The sequence below is a fragment of the Felis catus genome, chromosome E2 (genome assembly GCF_018350175.1).
Source record: "Felis catus isolate Fca126 chromosome E2, F.catus_Fca126_mat1.0, whole genome shotgun sequence".
Lineage (NCBI taxonomy): Eukaryota > Metazoa > Chordata > Mammalia > Carnivora > Felidae > Felis > Felis catus.
In genome coordinates, this window is record NC_058382.1 from 13,005,015 (window position 1) to 13,022,448 (window position 17,434).

General features: G+C 55.1%; 1 protein-coding gene across 6 annotated transcripts in view; it reads right to left on the reverse strand.

Moving 5' to 3' along the window:
• LOC101083636 (sodium/potassium-transporting ATPase subunit alpha-3) overlaps positions 1–17,434 on the reverse strand; it is an 82,393-nt gene that overhangs the window by 58,379 nt on the left and 6,580 nt on the right. For 4 of the 6 annotated variants that reach the window (XM_045047210.1, XM_045047212.1, XM_045047211.1 and 1 more), the window contains 10 exons: positions 16,203–16,331; positions 15,733–15,897; positions 13,375–13,472; positions 13,113–13,278; positions 10,935–11,113; positions 9,412–9,465; positions 9,148–9,309; positions 7,424–7,576; positions 6,930–7,034; positions 6,739–6,846 (listed from right to left, as the gene is read on the reverse strand). In XM_045047210.1, coding sequence (XP_044903145.1) covers positions 6,739–6,846; positions 6,930–7,034; positions 7,424–7,576; positions 9,148–9,309; positions 9,412–9,465; positions 10,935–11,113; positions 13,113–13,278; positions 13,375–13,472; positions 15,733–15,897; positions 16,203–16,281 — 1,269 coding nt within the window. In that variant the 5' untranslated portion in view covers positions 16,282–16,331. Of the gene's footprint in view, positions 1–6,738; positions 6,847–6,929; positions 7,035–7,423; positions 7,577–9,147; positions 9,310–9,411; positions 9,466–10,934; positions 11,114–13,112; positions 13,279–13,374; positions 13,473–15,732; positions 15,898–16,202; positions 16,332–17,434 lie in introns of those variants that run through there. The other 2 variants (XM_045047209.1, XM_045047213.1) reach the window with 2 other exon arrangements.

Here is a 17,434-nt window from a genome sequence, read left to right on the forward strand (position 1 = left end):
GCACGGGATCAGAGGGCCACCAGGACTTAGCTCCAGCCGACACCACCACCACCACCACCAGGGAAGCAGGCCTGAGATGCCAGATGGCCCAATGTCAAGAATGTTGGAAACCTCGGCTGTTTTGTAAAACGTCCTGATTACAAAGGTTAACAGCCACACACATTCAAATACCAATCCTTGTGATGCTTTGCAGGCTAAACAAATAACCTGAGACTGTGCAGAGGTTTGCTACCTTGACGCTTATTTCTGAGGGGTTCCAGCAAACCTTACTGACCCCCAGTGCACCAAATAAGCACAAAGGCAGAGGAAATGTGCCAAAGGGCTAGTAAGACGAGGCATATGAAGATGATGCCAGCAAAAAGGGAATCTTATCTTGACACGGTTATTGTCTGAACCGGTGTTTGTATAGTGTTACTTCAGACTTAGGCACAAAGGAAGTTAGGACTCAGGACACAGCGGCGGGGGTAGGTGGGGGGGGGGAGGCCTTGGCAAGAATCTCCACAATGGTTACCTCCCACGGAATCCCTGCTATGTGCCCAGCCCCTGCACTGCATGTGCTTGCTGGAAAGAGTCGCTTTAACTCCTGGCACTGACCTCACACTGGAGGCATCATCAGACTCAGTTTACACATGTGGAAACTGAGGCTCACAGAGGTCAAGTGAGGCGACTGGTTACACGGCGACAGGGACGATGAGGCCAGGTCTTATTATAGGCTCTGGATTCCGGGACCACACCAAGCCCCACAGCTGGGGGGTAGTGGGATGGAGGGAAATCAGTGCTTCTCACTCTCCAACGAAGCTGCCTTTCCAAGCCCAAAACTGTGGAACTGGGAGTAGGAATGTGAGATAATCCTAATAATAGCAGCGGTAGCTAGAATTTCTTGCAGGCTTGCTGTGTGACAGCTATTCTGTCAGCGTGGGAAGTCGATATTATTACCTCTGTTTTAGAGATGAGGACACTGAGGTCCCAAGAAGTGAAGTAGTAAGCGGCCGAGACGGACAAGCTGGTCTGACTCCAGAGGTCTGCTCTTAAGCCCCGTGCAAGACAGAACCAACGTGGACAGAACCAGAGAGCAGCATGGGAGAAGCCAGACAGACGGAGGACCCAGGCCGGACCCAGCATTAGAGCTGGGAGGTTCTCCCCAAGCTCTTTCGATATACAGAGCAGGGAAGCTCAGGGAGGTCATGTGTCTTGTCCAAGGCTACGCGGCGGTGAAGCAGGGCAGTGGGGAGGGAAGGTGGGGTGAAGCTGGGGCTCAAAACCCGGTTCCCGGGCACATTCAGTGAAGCCCTTGTTCCTTCCACCAGGGCTCAGCTGATCTCCAAATTCAAGGCTGAGGCGCTTGGGTGGTGGATCTGGGTTCAAGGTCTCAGGATCAGGGTCTGAGCTTAATAAGGTCAGAAACAGAGACTGGGGCCTGTGAACAGAAGTCAAGATCAGAAAACAATGATCTAGGACTCAGCAGGGAGCCCCAGACCATCAGAAGCAAGGGTCTTATGGAGCCGCTCATTCAGGGTTTTCAGACTTGTTCAGAGCCTTCTGCGGAAGTACTGCAGACAGTGGGCTGGTGCTAAGTCTGATTCTAAGAATCCATCCCACAAATGGCTGCGCATCTGTACATAAAATGTACGCCCGACAGAATCATGGCAGCACAGCTCCCGGTGGGAACAAAGACTGCAACAGCCTAATTTGGGACAGGTTAAAAAGATTATTGATGTCATCAAAGACTCCTAGGCAACTACTAAAATAACAAGTTCTATCGGATATATTAAGAGAAAAAAAAAAAAGCCACAGAACAACGTGTACAATATGCTACTCTTTGTGAAGGAAAGACTGAGTGCTTGTACATGCATAGAAGCTTCTGGAAGGATGTGGCCTCTGAGGGAAAAAATGGGCACCTGGAGGGAGAAGGAGCCTGGCTTTTCACTCCCCACCCGCATGTGCTGTTTGGGTTCTATTTTACATAGGTTTGTATTAACTTGTGTGTCTTCCTTGATATGATGAATTGTTTTAATTAAACATTTTAATACTAAATATTAAAATATTAAAATTTTTTGAAGTAGGATATCTAAATGTATACGGAAACACAAATGGTCAGGAAAAGCCAGAGCAATCCTAAAGAAGAAACTGGAGAATTGACCCTATTGGGTATTAATTAATACTTAATTTACAGCTATGGTATTTGATGGGGCACCTAGGTGGCTCAATTAAGCGTCCGACTTCAGCTCAGGTCACAACCTTGCAGTTTGTGGGTTCAAGTCCCGCATCGAGCTCTGTGCTGACAGCTCAGAACCTCGAGCCTGCTTCAGATTCTGTGTCTCCCTCTCTGCCCCTCTCCTGCCCGTGCTCTCTCTCTCAAAAATTAAAAAATAAATAAATAAATAAACAAACATTAAAAAAATAAATAAATAAAGTAAGCGTTAAAGCTATGGTATTTGAAACAATGTAGTATGGGACCAAAGATAGACAAACTGACAATAGAACAGGGAACTTGGAAACCCACACATAAAGAGATACTTGAGGGGCACCTGGTTGGCTCGGTGGGTAGAGTGTGCAATTCTGGATCTCGAGGTTGTGAGTTCAAGCCCCGCATTGGGTGTAGAGATTACTTAAAAATAGTAAAATCTTTACTATTAAAAAAGAAGATGCTTTATCACAAAGGTGAGACTGGTGAAAGAGAAAGAATGGTCATCTTTAATAAATGTGCTGCTCAATTGAACATCCACGTGAAATAAATATTCTGAGCCCTTGCCTCACATGGTACATAAAAATCAACTTCATGTGGATTGTAGCTCTAATCGTAAAAGGTAAAATGATTAAGTTTTTAGAAAACGAATAAAAGACTATCTTCATGACCTTGGGGTAGGCAAAGAATTCTTAAATTCTAAAAGCATCGGGGCAACTAGGTGACTTAGTAGGTTAAGCGTCTGCCTTTGGCTCAAATCATGATCTCACGGCTCGCGAGTCCGAACCCCGCGTCAGGCTCTGTGCTGACAGCTCGGAGCCTGGAGCCTGCTTTGGATTCTGTGTCTCCCTCTCTCTCTACCCCTTCCCTGTTCACACACACACACACACTCTCTCAAATATAAACAAACAGTAAAAAAAATTATAACTTCTAAAAGCATTAATCAAAAAGGAACAGAAAACATGGATAAATGGACTCTAGTAAAATTAAAAATCTGCCCCTTTCACCAAAAGATTGAAAGTGAAGAGGCAAGCCACAAAGGGGAAGATATCTGCAATACACGTATCTGGTGAGAACTTGTATCCAGAAAATAGAAATAACTCACAAATCAGTAAAAAGGTCATATATCCCCATTTTTTTTTTAATTAAAAACAAAAAAAGACTTGGATGGGGGACTTTCCAAAAGAAGACTGCTGGGGCACCTGGGTGGCTCAGTTGGTTGTGTCCAACTCGTGGTTTTGGCTCAGGTCATTACCTCACAGTTTGTGAGATCGAGCCCCGTGTAGGGCTTTGCACTGACGGCTCGGGGCCTGCTTGGGATTCTCCCCCTCCCTGCCTCCCTCCTCCTCCCCCCCCATTCAAAATAAGTAAATAGACATTTAAAAAGAAGACAATTGTCAAAGAGCCAATAAACCGCAAAAAAGGTGGTCAACCTGCCTGTTAGGGAAATGGGAAATGGAAATGAAAACCACAATATGGTGGGCATGAGGGTCAGAAGGGTACCGAGCTCAGGGCTGTCGGGAAGACTAACAGAAGCCAAGAATTGGCACAGCACTGAGATATCAGCCACGGCGGGTGCTATCTTATCAAGGATGCAAGGAGAGCATGCCTTTCATGCTGGGAAAGCAGGCAGCTTTCTTACCTCATGCAATCCTCCCACGGGCCTTCAAGGTGGGATTATTAGACCCATTTTATAGATGAAGGTATAGACTACCTGAAGCGGTAGGGGGTGAAGTCAGGAGGAGAGTGAGGGCTGACCGACCCCAGAGTCACCAAAGAGAAGGATGAAATGTCCCAGCTTGACGAAGACCATCACAGGGTCCACCAAGTGTTCTGGGAAAACTCTGCAGGAGGGAGAGGGGCTGGAGGCTGAGGGAGAGCCCTGCACAGCCTTGCCTCATTGGGCCTTTTCGTTAATTTTATTTTTATTTATTTATTTTTCCTTTAAAGTTTAGTATTTTGAGAGAGAGAGAGCACGAAAGTGCAAGAAGGGCAGAGAGAGAGGGAGAGAGGGAGAAGGCTCCACACTGTCAGCACAAAGCCCGATGCAGGACTCGAACTCACGAACCGTGAGATCATGACCTGAACTGAAACCGAGTCAGACACTTAACTGACTGAGCCCCCCTGGTGCCCCACCTTGGCCCTTCTTTTGCACCCTAGCTTCCCTGTGGGGCCTCTCTCAATCGAGGTACCAGCCACCCTCTCGGCTCCAGAGCAGTGAGGCCTCACCCCTGGGACAGCCTCCCCTCCATCTCGGACCTCCCCCTGCTCCCCCTGCTCCCTCACACCCAGCCCCTCTGCCAGCCTCAACCCCCACATCAGCTCCCCCTCCCTCCCCACAGCCCCTGCTGCGGGAATACAAGTCAGAAAACACCAGTGAACAAATGGGCAGGCCCAGCTGTGCACATGAGGCCACCGCCTCCACATCCAGTCTGGCAAACATTTCCTAAGGCCCCCTGCTCCTATAGCTCATGCTTCTGGGGATGTCCGGCCCTTCCCTCTGTGTGCTCCCCGCTCCTATACAGCATCTTTTTTTAGATGTTTGTTTATTTTTCAGAGAGTGAGACAGAGAGAAAGAGAGAAGAACACAGAATCCCAAGCAGGATCCGCGCTGTCAATACAGAGCCCAGCTCGGGGCTCGAACCCACAAACCGTGAGATCATGACCTGAGACAAAGTCGCACGCTTAACCGGCTGAACCACCCAGGTGCACCCCCTTCACAGCTTCTGAAGCCCTGTCCAACGCCACCTCTTTTGTGACGTTTTCCTCAAACCTTCTGAAGCTGAATCAGTTCCTTCTTTCTTCGGGGGGGGGGGGTCCCCTCATTATTCTGTGTTGGAATTATTATGTCCAGGTCTGTCTCCTCCATCAGACTGGGATCCCCTCCCCCAGTGCCACCCAAGAGTAAGGAAACCACAAGACCATCTGTGACTATTCATGTGCTTCCGGCATTTGTGTAAGGTCTGGTGCACAGTAACTTCAGTAACTATTTGTGGAATGAATGAATGGTGAATGAATGAATGAATCCATCAAGAGAAGCCTAAGTGTCAGCAAGAAAACAACACTGGCTCTTGGACAAAAGGGGAGACAAGTATGAGAGAGAGATGAGGCCTCCAGGGTCATGGCTCAGCTCTCCTGACATCCCCTCCCTGACCTCTGTCCCTGCTTCCCACCTAGGACCCTGTCTCTTCTGGCCCCAGGAAGTCTCTGGATCTGACCACACTCCCCCACGCAGGGAGGTGTGACTTCTCCCAGCCAGCCCAGCCTGGCCCTCAGGGCCCCTCAGTGAGGCTGTTACAAAGTGTCTGGTTTCCCGTCTGCGGGCCATCTGTCCCTCCCCAGCAGGCTCACTGGCCCTTCTCCAGGGGGACATGAGGTCCACATTAGATCAGGAGTCCCCTAGGGGCAGAGAGAACAGCTCTGCGCCGCACTGCTCGAGGGGGCCTCTGATGTCCTGCGGAACCTGTGGTAATCCTCTCAGCCTCCGCGTCCACGGCTAGGAGCCGGCCCAGCTCGCGGGCTTACTGAGGGGCTCTCATAGATGGCACGTGCCAGCAGGCCAGGGACTTGGCTGCTCTGAAGGGCACGGCTGCCTGGCACACCAGCCTCCAGGCCCAGCTGCTCTGGGCCGCCTCCAGCTCACTAGGTCCTGTGCCTCACCCCCTGCCGGACCCCCCGGTGGCCCACTGTGCCCAGCGGGAGGTGGCAGGGTGTGGGAGAGGGGGCACAGGCTCCGAGCAGGTCGCTCGGCTCCAGCTGGGATTTGTCCTGTGACCTGTTTCCTTACCTTCAAAATGAGGAAAATAAGACAAACCTCATGGAGCGGCCGAGAGGTTTACAGAGCAGTGCCTGGACAGGGCCCAGCACAGCGGCTGGTGCAGAACAGGGTGCTCTGTAAATTGCCGCTGACGCACAAAGCCCCCCCCCCCACCCCACTCCCGCCCCGGTCTCTGATCTGCTAAGCACAGAAGCAGCACCCATGGGGGCTACAGGACCACGTCCTTGGCTGGTGCTCAAGTACAAAAGGACTGGAGACACAGAGCCCGGCGGCTACGGATCACGCTCTGGAGCCTCAGGGACGTGACTTCCACCCTGGCTCTGCCACGTACCTGCTACGGGACCCGGGGCAAAGTGCCTCACCACTCAGAGCCCTGGTTTCCACATCTTCAAGATGGATATTAAGTTGTCACGTGTCAACACACTCAGTTGGCAAGTGCGGCAAAATGACCACTCTAGCGACCGTGACTTCTGGGGGCCAGACACTGTGTGAGGCACCCTACCTGTGCAGCCTCATGGAATCCCCACGACTGCAGTCATTCCTATCTCTGCCGTGCGACAGCCAGCTGGCGGAGCCTGTGCCCTCCCGTGTTTCAGCAGCGATTAGGCCGGTGACACCTTGGCCACAATCAGGATTGCTGGGTGCATGGGTCACATTCCCTGCTGGTCTGTGTGCGGTGTGAGCCAAGGGATCCTCCTCCTTCACTAGGACTGGGCTGGGGCACCGCTCAGGAAAGGCCCCTCCACCTACTGCCCCCCCCCCCAGGGCCACTCACCAGAATGGTCGTGACCACCAGTGTCTTGTTGGCCAGTGTCTGCGACAGGTTGATGTCCAGGGTGGTGGCGTTCATGGCCAGGGTCCGGTTAGAGTACCATACCCCGATCTGGGGCAGAGAAGGTACCATCAGCACACGCCGGCCCTGCCCCCACCCCATCAGGACTCTGGAGCGTCCCCGGGTCTGCTCACCTCACGGTGGCCTTGCCGGGACTTCTCCAGGATGCGCAGGGTGTAGTTGGTCCTCTGCCCTTTGCTGTTGAACTCGACCCGCCCGGTCAGCCCGTCATACTCTACCTAGCAGGGCGGGAGGCGGGCAGAGGGAGGGGTGGCAGGGGCCCAGACATAGGGCGGGAGAAGCCCAGAGAGGTGGAGACAGAGAAGAAGGAGACAGAGAAGAAGAAGAGAGGGAGAAGGACCAGGAAGGACCGCGGTTAAACGAGAAAGACAACACGCCAGCAAAAGAAAGGAGATGGGACAAATATGCAGGGGGAGGGCAGTGCAGACAGGGAGAGGGAGGTCCAGAGGGGACAGATGGAGGAGAGGAGTAGGAAGAGGCCCAGAGACAGACAGCAGGAGGTGGGTGGGGTTGGTAGCGGGGGAGAGGGCCACAGGGTGGACACAGTTAGTGTCCCAGCCTGAGAAGGATGGCCCTGCCCCCTCGGCCCTCCCCGCTCCCCGCTCACCATGCGCAGGTAGTTCATGAGGCTGGTCCCATGGGGCCAAATATTGGCCGACGTACAGGCCAGCGGCTTCACACCGATCTCTTGGCTGCGGTTCAGCTCCCGGACGGCACTCACCACCACGTGCACGGCGTCAAACATCAGGGCCGCCGACAGCTGGGGTGGGGGCAGAGGTAGAGCGAGGATGAGGAAGAGGCAGCTCAGGCAGGGGGCCCCAACGCCCCCGTGGTGCTACCCACAAGCCCTCAGACAACTACCGTCTCTCCAGGAGCATGACACGGTGCAGGTCGGCAGTGAGGACCGGCCTCTGAGTGTCTTTCTCAGGGAGTCAGGTGGCAGTGGGAAAAACGTGCATGCTGCCCGTAGCTTTGTGGGAATAGCTCCTCCTGAATCATGCAGCCCTGCGTCTGTTTGGGGACGGGCTGGATGGCCAGACGCGTCACCTCCACAGGGGGATGCTGGTGGGCCTCAGGGTGTGCCCGGGAATCTGCATCAGCGTGGCTGACGCAGGATGCAGGGTGTGGGAAGAGGGCCACAGCCTGATTATGGCTGGGCGCACGCATGTGGGGGCTGGACGAACGTGCCTGTTTGTCTACACGCAAAGTGCCAGGGTGGGCGTGGCACCTAGGAGGCAGGCGAGCATAAGGGCTGTGAGCCTGCGCCTGGGAAGCAGGCGGCTCTGAGCTGGAGACCCGGCTCTCCTATTTCCTACGGGAGGCCCAAGTCCCCACCCTGCTCGGAACCTCAGTGTCCTCCCGTGTAAGATGGGGATGATTGTCATCTCTGCCTCCACAGGCTAACGTGGGTACCAAAGAAGGTAATACGTGTCAGAGTTCAAAACTGCCCGGCACACAGTGAACGCTTGATACAAATTGGGCACCGAGCTGTGACTGAGGACATGGGGCATCTCTCTGTGTGTGTGTGTGTGTGTGTGTGTTTGCGGGAGTGTCTTCGCTGGGTTGGTGTGAAGGTCTGAATATCTGTGTTGTGTAGACAGCTGCAGGGGCACACACAAATGTACCTCTACCCACGTTATGTCTGCACCGCCTGACTGCATGGCTCAGTGTCCACGTGCGTTTCTATGCGGTAGGAGTGCCTTGGTATCTTGGCACAGGACTAAACGTCTGTGAACAAATACACCTAAGTGTGTACCTTTTGTATGTTTGCATTTATTCAACATATATTATTGGACACCTACCCTGGGCCAGGCTGATTTAGGTGCTGGTGATACAAAGGTGAAGAAAACAGAAAGAAAACCCTACACTCATGGAACTTACGCTCTAGATATCCGTATCTGTACCTAAGCAAAACATAGAGCATTAGATATGCAAGGACAGGTACTGTGCAGAAAAATACAGTACGGAAGGGAGCTGATTAGCAGGGAGTTTCTCGTTTTTATGGTGGGGACCAAGGAAGGTCTTATAACTGAGGGAGTGTTTGAGCAATGACTTGGCAATGAGGGAGTGAGTCGCTAGTTCTCTGGGGAAGCACATATGAAGCAGTGGGAGGAGCAAGTGCAAAGGCCCTGGGGTGGGCATGTGCTAGGGCCACAGAGGCACCTGGAGGAGGCCAGTGTGGCTGGGGCAGCCTGGGAGGTACAGAGGAGGAAACAGATCAGACTTATCTTGGGGCCACAATGTGAGGCCTCACAGTATGTACTTGGAAAGCGAGTGGGGGCGCTGGAGGGTTCTGGCACCATCTCACCAAAGTACAGAAGAAGTGCTCACCGCGGGACCTGGATAGGTGCTGGCTTCACAGTTCTCCCTCCAGGACATGTTGAGGCTGCGCACAAACTCGGGGTAGAAGGGATGTGAGGTGTTAAACATGGAGAAGCCCAGGATGTTGGAGGTGTCCTCCACGATCCCGTCCAGGTGCAGGATGGGGAAGTCCTGGGGCCAAGAAGAAGGGGTGAGGCCTGGGGCCAGGCCCCACATGGGGCAGACACCCTGGGAGGGGGGTGGGGGCCGGAGGGGCCGCGTTGGGGTACGCACCATGGTGGTGAGGATGTATTTGTAAAACGCTGAGGTCATTCCCAGCTCTGAAGCCTGGAGGACATGGGGCGGCACAGAGGCGACAGGAGGGGTGGAGGCCCACAGGCAGAAGCGAGGAGACGCCAAGAGAGGAAGAGAGATTTAGAGACAGGCCTAGTGAAGACACCCATGGGAAACACAGTAACAGACACCCAGAGACGGAGACAGGGAGAAGGAGCCGCGCGGGGGCAGAGGGAGACCCTGCTCCCTGATGCTGCACCAGTGGACAGGCAACCTGGGTGGAAGGAAGGCCTTACTGGAGGAGAGAATGGCACCCCCAGATGCCCGCATCCCCCTGGAGGGCACTTACAAGACTGCCTTCTGGAGATAGACAGGCAAAGGGACGCCTTAGAAACAGGACAGGCCGGGAGGGTAACCTCAACTTTAAGCTTCTCCCCGCGCTGCCCCAAAGCCAAGTTGGGGCTGCTACTATGTGGGGCCCAGCTTGGTCACAGGCCAGATAACCGCCCCCCCGCCATCTTTACAAGCACTTCGCAGTGAAAGGCAACCGACTGGAATCTCAAAATGCCTGTTTGGAGCCCCTTTCTTCACAGTCCTTGAGGCAAACAAAACTAGAAGGCCTCTCCTGCCACGGTGTCCGAGCCTGTCCCCGCTACGGTCATTAGAACATTACATGGCACCAGCCAGCATCGGCCGAGTGGCAGGAGCTGTTATCGTGAGGCTCACAGCCCATTCCACGAGAGGAGAGCGACCACGGGTCCCTCGGCTCGGCTCGCGGGACCCCAGCCCAGGCCTGCCTGCCTTCCGAACACGAAACCTTTTCTCTAAAACTTCTTGCCTCAAGGGCCCTATGGATTCTGTCCACGCTTCTTCCTGTACACTACAATCAGTAGTGACATATGGTTTTAATTTTAAAAAAAAGAAAAAAGAAAACTGGAGAAAAATAAATAATACAGATTAGATTACGAGGACGAATTAAGAGCAGGGAAGCAATGAATCATTAATGAATGTGGGTCACTGCTGGAGGGTGTGTGGCAGGCCCCGGCGCTACCCCCTCCCGGGGGCCCTTGAGCCAGCCTGTTTAACTCCAGCTTCTTAATCCACAAAATGGTCATCACGCCTGCCCCGCAGCCTGGGTGGAAGCCAAATTAAAGAGTCTGTGCAAAGTGCCTCCACGCGGCAGGACGGGCACTCTGCAGATGACAGGGAGCTCCCCGCACCAGCATCTATTCTGGGCCAGGACCTGTCTGTCCCAAGTGCTTCCCCACCATTCACTCACTACCCCTCACAGCAACCCACCGAGGCAGCAACTGAGCACAGAGAGGGGAGGCGACTGTCCAAGGCCCGACCACCGGTGCGACCGCAAAGTGGCCAAGCTGAGACAAACCTCACGATTATCATCCGCTCGTAGGAAGCGGGTCTCTACCGTGTGACCCCTGAGGCCCGTGGGCATTGGGCGACTTGCTCTGTCACCCAATGCTTCTGCCCCGACCCTGTAGAGAGACAGAGACCGGGGGACTCACTTTACGGAGGATGAGGTGGGAGATGGACGCATTGGCATCAATGATGATGGTGGACACCTTGTCATCGCGGATCTCCTTGAGCAGCGGCGTGGGGTCCCGGCTGTCATCCAGCATCCTCACTGACAGCGTCTCCTTGGAGATGAGGAAGCCACGCACTAGCTCCTCCAACCGCAAGAGGCCTGGGGGAGCAGGAGGGCCCGGGTTAGGGTCCCTGTAAGTGTCCCAGGGTGACTTCCTCCTCCTCCAGTGTAGGGGAGCCCGGGAGGGGACGAGGGCTGTACTGACCAGAGCGTGGTTGACTCTCTTGGGATACTGGGCCCGTGGACCCTGTGCTCGACCTCCACACACCTGTCCCCTGCCACCTTTCCGCCACTGGGACGTGTGACGGGGATCTCAAACTTCACTCACGCAAGCCACATTTCCACTCCTCTCACCCAAGCCACCACCTGCCTGCCAGCCACTCAGGCCCAAACCCGGACAGCAGCCCGGCCTCCTCCCTCCCTCTCCCTCTCTCCCCCTCTCCCTCTCTCCCTCTCTTTCTCTCTCCCAGCTGCGCCCAACCCACCCAGGCTCTATCTGCAGAGTGCAGCAGACCCCACGTGCCGCACCACCGCCACCACCCTGGCCTAAGCCACTGCCTTCCCTCACCTGTTATGACAGCCACACTTGTCCCCACGTCCGTCCCCGTCACAGCAGCCACAAGCGCGTAGAGCAGATGTGTGCCTCCTCTGCCCCAAACCCTCTAACAGCTCTGGCCCATTGAGAGTGGAGGCCCGCATCCTCACAGCCCCCGGGCCCCACTCCACCCACCCACCCACCCCTCGCCATCCCCTTGACCTGTCTCGCACACGCCACGGCCACGCTCCTGCCCTGTGGCCTTTACACTAGCTGTTCCCTCTTCTCACTGGACCTCCATGCGGCTCCCTCCCTCTCCACCTTCAGATCTCTTACCCAAACATCACCACCTCGAGGAAGTGATCACCATCCCATCTCGAATGGGAGGACTTACTACTTCCTAGCTTCTCCCACAAGACAGCAGGCCTGACAAGGACAGGGGTTCTGGCCTGGCTCGCACACGCACCGTTCTAGCCCCAGGACCCAGAACAAGGTCTGGGCCGTGGCAGGTGTTCAGTAAATACCTTTTGAAAGACGAGTTTCTCCTGGAAGTTACTGAGCACGGCCCTCTCTCTTTTTCCAGCTGCGCACCCCACCCACAAACCCACCGGCCTTCTGGACATCTCCACTTGATGGTCTCCGAGACGCCTCGACCCCAAGTGCACCTCCACCTGACCGTTCTGTCCTCCTCCTCCTCCTCCTCCTCCTCCTCCTCAGGCGGAACCCAGTCACCACAGCGACGGCGCCCTCTCCCTTCCCTCGTGGCTCCCCAAACCCATCCTGGCCTCTCCGGCCTGCCACCACCACCAGATACCTAACCAGCGCCCCTTCTCTCTGCCCGTCTCTGGCCTCCCGGCCATAGCTCGTGGCATTCTCCAGTCAGTTCTCTCTGCTGCAGCCAGCGCTCTTCCTGCGACACACACCCGGCCTGTCCCCTGCCCCGCCCTGCGTGGGAACCTTGCACCACCACCATCATCTTCGGGCAGAGGTGCAGGGCCCTGCGTGGTCATGCTTCCTGCACGCGCTGCTCCCGTTCCCACACTGGGCACCGGGCTCCCTGGAAGCATCCTTGAGCCTCTCAAAGCAGCCACGTTCCCTGGGCCCTCGGCCCCTGCCCTGCCACACCCTCCCCTCTTCCTGACCCCAACTCCTCCCCAACCTTTAGGTCCAGCTTAGAGGCCCCTTTCTCGGGGACACGGGATCTGAAATTTCAGACCCGGGTAGGATTCCCTTCTACGTGCTCCGACGGCACCCCGCCTGCCCGCTGACAGAGTATGGATCACTCTGCATCACAACCGCTCGGCCACAGCATCCCCCACGGACCCTGGAGTCCAATCCGGGACCACACCTTAGTGCGGAACTGCCAGGGCCTCGCAGGGGCCTGGCACATAGGTGCTAGTTACTATCTGCTGACTAAATGGTCTCTCGGGGGAGGTGGGGGGGTCTGGGTTCCTGACGGGGAAGGATGGTGAGGACCAGGGGAGCCTGTGCCGTGCGGGAGACCAGATCTCTCGGGCAGGGGAGTTTGGGGGAATAAAAACAAAACACCCAGTTCTCCCTCACACTCGGCCTTGGCGCAGATGAGGCTGGCCGAGGGGTAGTTGAAGGACTTGAGGATTCGGGAGACGGCCAGGCTGACGTCCTCGTTACTGGGGTACAGGCTGACGGACGCGAAGCGCAGGTACTGCAGGCGGGGTGTCTCCTCGGGACCCACCTTGATGTGGGGGATCTGGACAAAGAAGGAGGCTTTGCTTCTATCCTGCGGCCTCCTCCCCAGCCTCGCCTCCCAGGGACCCACCCCTGCCCTGTCCCACACTCTGCTCACCTCCTTCTCTCCACAGATATGGCTCACGGTGGAGGCAGACGCAGGGCTGGACGAGGGCCCCAGGACAGACACGACCCCCTTGGGCAGGATCTGACACACTGCGAGGGGTGGGAAGAGACCGCAGTCAGGGACCTTCCTCTGTCCCCACCTGGGCCGGGAGCACATCCGATCCTTGGAGCTGCCCGATCCCCCTTGGCCGCCCCGGACCCAGAGGCCCAATCCCCGGTCCCACCCGCAGCAGTGGACAAGACAGAGACAAATGAGGAGAAATGGCAAGAGGGATGGGTTAGACCGTGAGAGAAACAAAGAAAGAACAAAGAGGAAAAACCAGGGACCTCCTGGCTGCAAAGCTAACGCCCAGCTCCTCAGCCTCTGTCTCACTCCTCCTTTCCAACAACGCCTCACAGCCCCTCCACCCCACAACCACAGCGAGGGCCCCTCTCCACCCCACATCCCAAACACCGCTCTCCTGTGGCTTTTGTTTGCTCCTCTTTCTTCTGTGTTTTTTTTTTTTTTTTTTTTCTTTTTTCCCCTTGAACTTGCGTGCATCTCAAAGACTGGGAGGCAGAAGCTGTTTTTTCTGCCTGCCCGGTGCCCATTCTCATGGCAAAACCCTAACTTCTCCTCAGGGAACCATATGTTTCCCAGGACTGGCTGGCACCCAAGCCAGGATCACAGAACCACACTGTCCTGGCCACAGTGATTGCTTCAGAGATGGGGACGGGCTCAAAGCAGGCCATCAAGAGCCTTCCCCAGGTTTCTGCTACAATTATTACGTAGTTTGCTAAACAGGTAAGATGTAAGCTTTGAGCTACTGGGGCCGTCTTGCCACCAGTTAGGGAGGGTATTCCTGAAAATGAACCCAACTTAGAGGAAAACAGGACCCACGGATGAAGACAGAGAGCTTCCTGGGACGTGATATGAGTGCCTGGATCTAACCATGCCTGAAATAGTCCTGGGACATCATTTGAGTACCTGGATTTAGCCATGCCTGAAATTAGTCCTTAGGCCTTTTTGTATTATAAGCTGATAAATTCTCTTTTTCCCTTAAGGCAGACTGAGTGGGTTTCTGCCACATCCAACTAAAAGCATCCTAACTAAATGCCTTACCTTCCTCTAAACTTGATTCTTCTGTGCCTTCCACATTACTGAAGGCCCCGTTTGTGCAGACCAAATATCTAGAAACAATCCTTGCCTTTAATCCTTCTCTCAATAGACAAATTAGTCACCAAGTCCTGTCTCTTTTGTCCTCAAATTTTCTCATATCTTTCCCCTTCTCTCCCCTGCCCTACTTTTTAGGGCTCTCAACTCAGGCATGCCAACTCAGGCATGATCACCCAAATCTAGCCTCCAGATTCACCTTCCAGAAGCCCGCTCCCTGACCTAAACCCATTGGTGGCTCCCTTCTGCCTACAGGTGCAGGGGACATCTTTTAGCCTGCCACTGTCGCCTCTTTGAACTGGCCCGCCATTCTGCCCAGCCTCACCTCCCACTGCTGTCACACTTCAGCCCCAAAGTCTCTCATGATCTCACCAAGCATGTCCTGAGTCCAGGTAGCCAGGACAGGTTCAACCCCACACCCTGTTCTTTGGCTCCATATATCCCCCTCCTCTGCTCCAGCTCCAGACTATAGCCTATGCCTGGAACACCATTTACCTCCTCACCCTCCATCCCAGCTTCTCCCAGTTTGCGCCAGTCAGAAAAGTACAAGAAACACTGTACCCCATTCTCCCTCTCGCTAATATGAAACACATGTGAATAACAAAGGCTCTGATGAGGCCTGTAAGAAAGAAAACCAATCTAAAACACATTGAAGACAGCATCTCCTGAGGTATACGACCCCAACACATTTGTTCAAGAGATACCCATTAACATTTGCTCAGTCTGTCAGTATCCAACAAATACTTACACACCCCTACTATGTGGCTGCTGTTCTACAGGGCATACTTTGAGCAATGCCACTTTTTCTATATCCTGCTTGCCTTTCAGACCTCAGAACTTTGGTTTAGCCTTCTCCAGAATGCCTTCACTGTTCCTGCCCCTGAGGCCCCCTGGCCTCACTGTCCAGGCCCCTCATTACTCCGCTCTGGGCACTGTGTCCCCAGCCAGCCATGAGTTTATCTTTCAAATGAGGCTCTCAGCTCTTACAAGGCAGGACCGGGGCTGGCACCCTCCCTACCTCCCCATGCTCGGCAGCACCATCTCCGGAAAGGAAAAAGCAGAGCAGACATGAAGGAAGGGGCAGGTGGAGCTAGAAAGAGACAAAGCAAGCAAGCTGAGGAGGCCAGGAGCTGAGGGACAGACCGAGGGCTACCAGCCTGCCCTGCCTCACCCCACGCCCCCTGGGGCCCTGCTCACTGGTGTCCGTGGTCTCGTACTGGCTGTCCCGCTGAAGCTCAAAGATGTCTACTTCCACCCGGGCCTTGGCTGGGACTTCGATGATCCCGTTGATCTGCTCCCGGGCCAGAGCCAGGGCCAGACGTTCGCCGCGGCCACACACTGTCTGGTCGTCCAGGATTGCAGCTGAGGGGACACGGGGGTTGGGGACCAGACTCCTGGGTCCTGAGAAAGGAGAGGCTGGGGTCCTGGACTCCTGGGCTCTAAGGTAGGGGTGGGGATGCTGATATGGGTCCAGATTCCTGAATCTAAGGTTGGACACAGCTGGAGATCTGGACTGCTGGGTCCGGGCGGGGGGAGAAGGCGCTGGGGGCTGCTGTTCCCTGTTGCTGAGGAAAGCTGAGACCTGAAGCCCAGATTCCCGGGTCCTGAGGGATGGGCAGGCTTGGGAGGGTCTCTGCAGAGGCGGGGCAGGGGCTGTAGGGCCTCACCCATGCGCAGTGATGAGAGCACCTGGCAGCTGGGGCTGGCGAAGGCAACAATCAGCAGCAGCAGCAGCTCAGCCGGCATCTTCCTCCCCTCCTCATGGGGACGCAGCTGCCGCGGCCCCCACTCGCCACCTGCAGGGAGCCCCCCACCCATGGGGAGATTGCTGAGGTGGGGGCCTCAGAGCCCTTTGGAGGACTGCTAGATGGGGTGGTGATCGGAGACCCCGGGACATTGTGAGTGAGCGCTGAAAGGCCCTGCCCTCGTCAGAAGCTGACAACACCAAAGGCATTGATACGAAGGAAGCTCAGGCTCTGAGGAGCACTACCGGAGAGGAGCTCACGGCACTGAGTGGGACAGGCATGGCTAGAGGACATTCACAGCTACCAAAATGGGAGGGATCTCAAGTAAGAGCAAATTCCAGGGACCATCCCCACCCCAGTAGGAAACCAGGAAGTGCCACCCCCCACCCAGTCCCGCCCCTGTCTCTGGGCAGGCAGCGGTTACTAGGCAACAGAAACTGGCTGGAGAGGATGCGGTGGTTGCTAGGCAACCCCATCCCAGGCCTCACTTGCCACTTTCCTGACGTCCCTGGTTCCCACAATCCCGTGGGGAGAGTGGCCTGGACATCCGGGGTCTGGAGGGGAGAGTATCCGGGAGTTAAGGAAACTTGAGGAGAGAGGGAATGATGGAGAGAGACAGAGACACACGTGGAGACACATAGATGGAGACAGATGGATGGACCCGAGGCAGCTAAGGAGCTAAAAAAAAAAAAAAAAAGAAAGAAAAAAAGTAAAGAAAGAGAAGACAGAAACAGGGAAACAGAAATAGGAAGAGAGGCTTAGAGAAAGAAAATACAAAGACACCCAGGAAAGGACAAAGAGAAAAAACAGACAAAAATACAAGGGAACAAGAAGATAAGAAGACAGGGGGGACAGAGATGAAGAGGACAAAGGAGTTTCTGGGTAGGGAAGGACAGGACTAGGAGCAAGGAGGAAGGATGAGGCAGGAAGGCAGGGAGCCATGGAGACGGAGGAAGGTCAGGGTGGGGAGAGGAGCATAGGGCAGGCAGCAGAGAGGGAAATCAAGGCATAAGAGAGACACAGAATAGAACAGGAAATACAGAGAACGGAGAGAGGACACAAGCCCACTTGAGATGCCACCAGAGAGAGCTGGAAGGGAAGAGTAAGGCAGGGAGTCTGCTGTCTGCCAAAGCAGGTGCCAGACTACAGCCCCC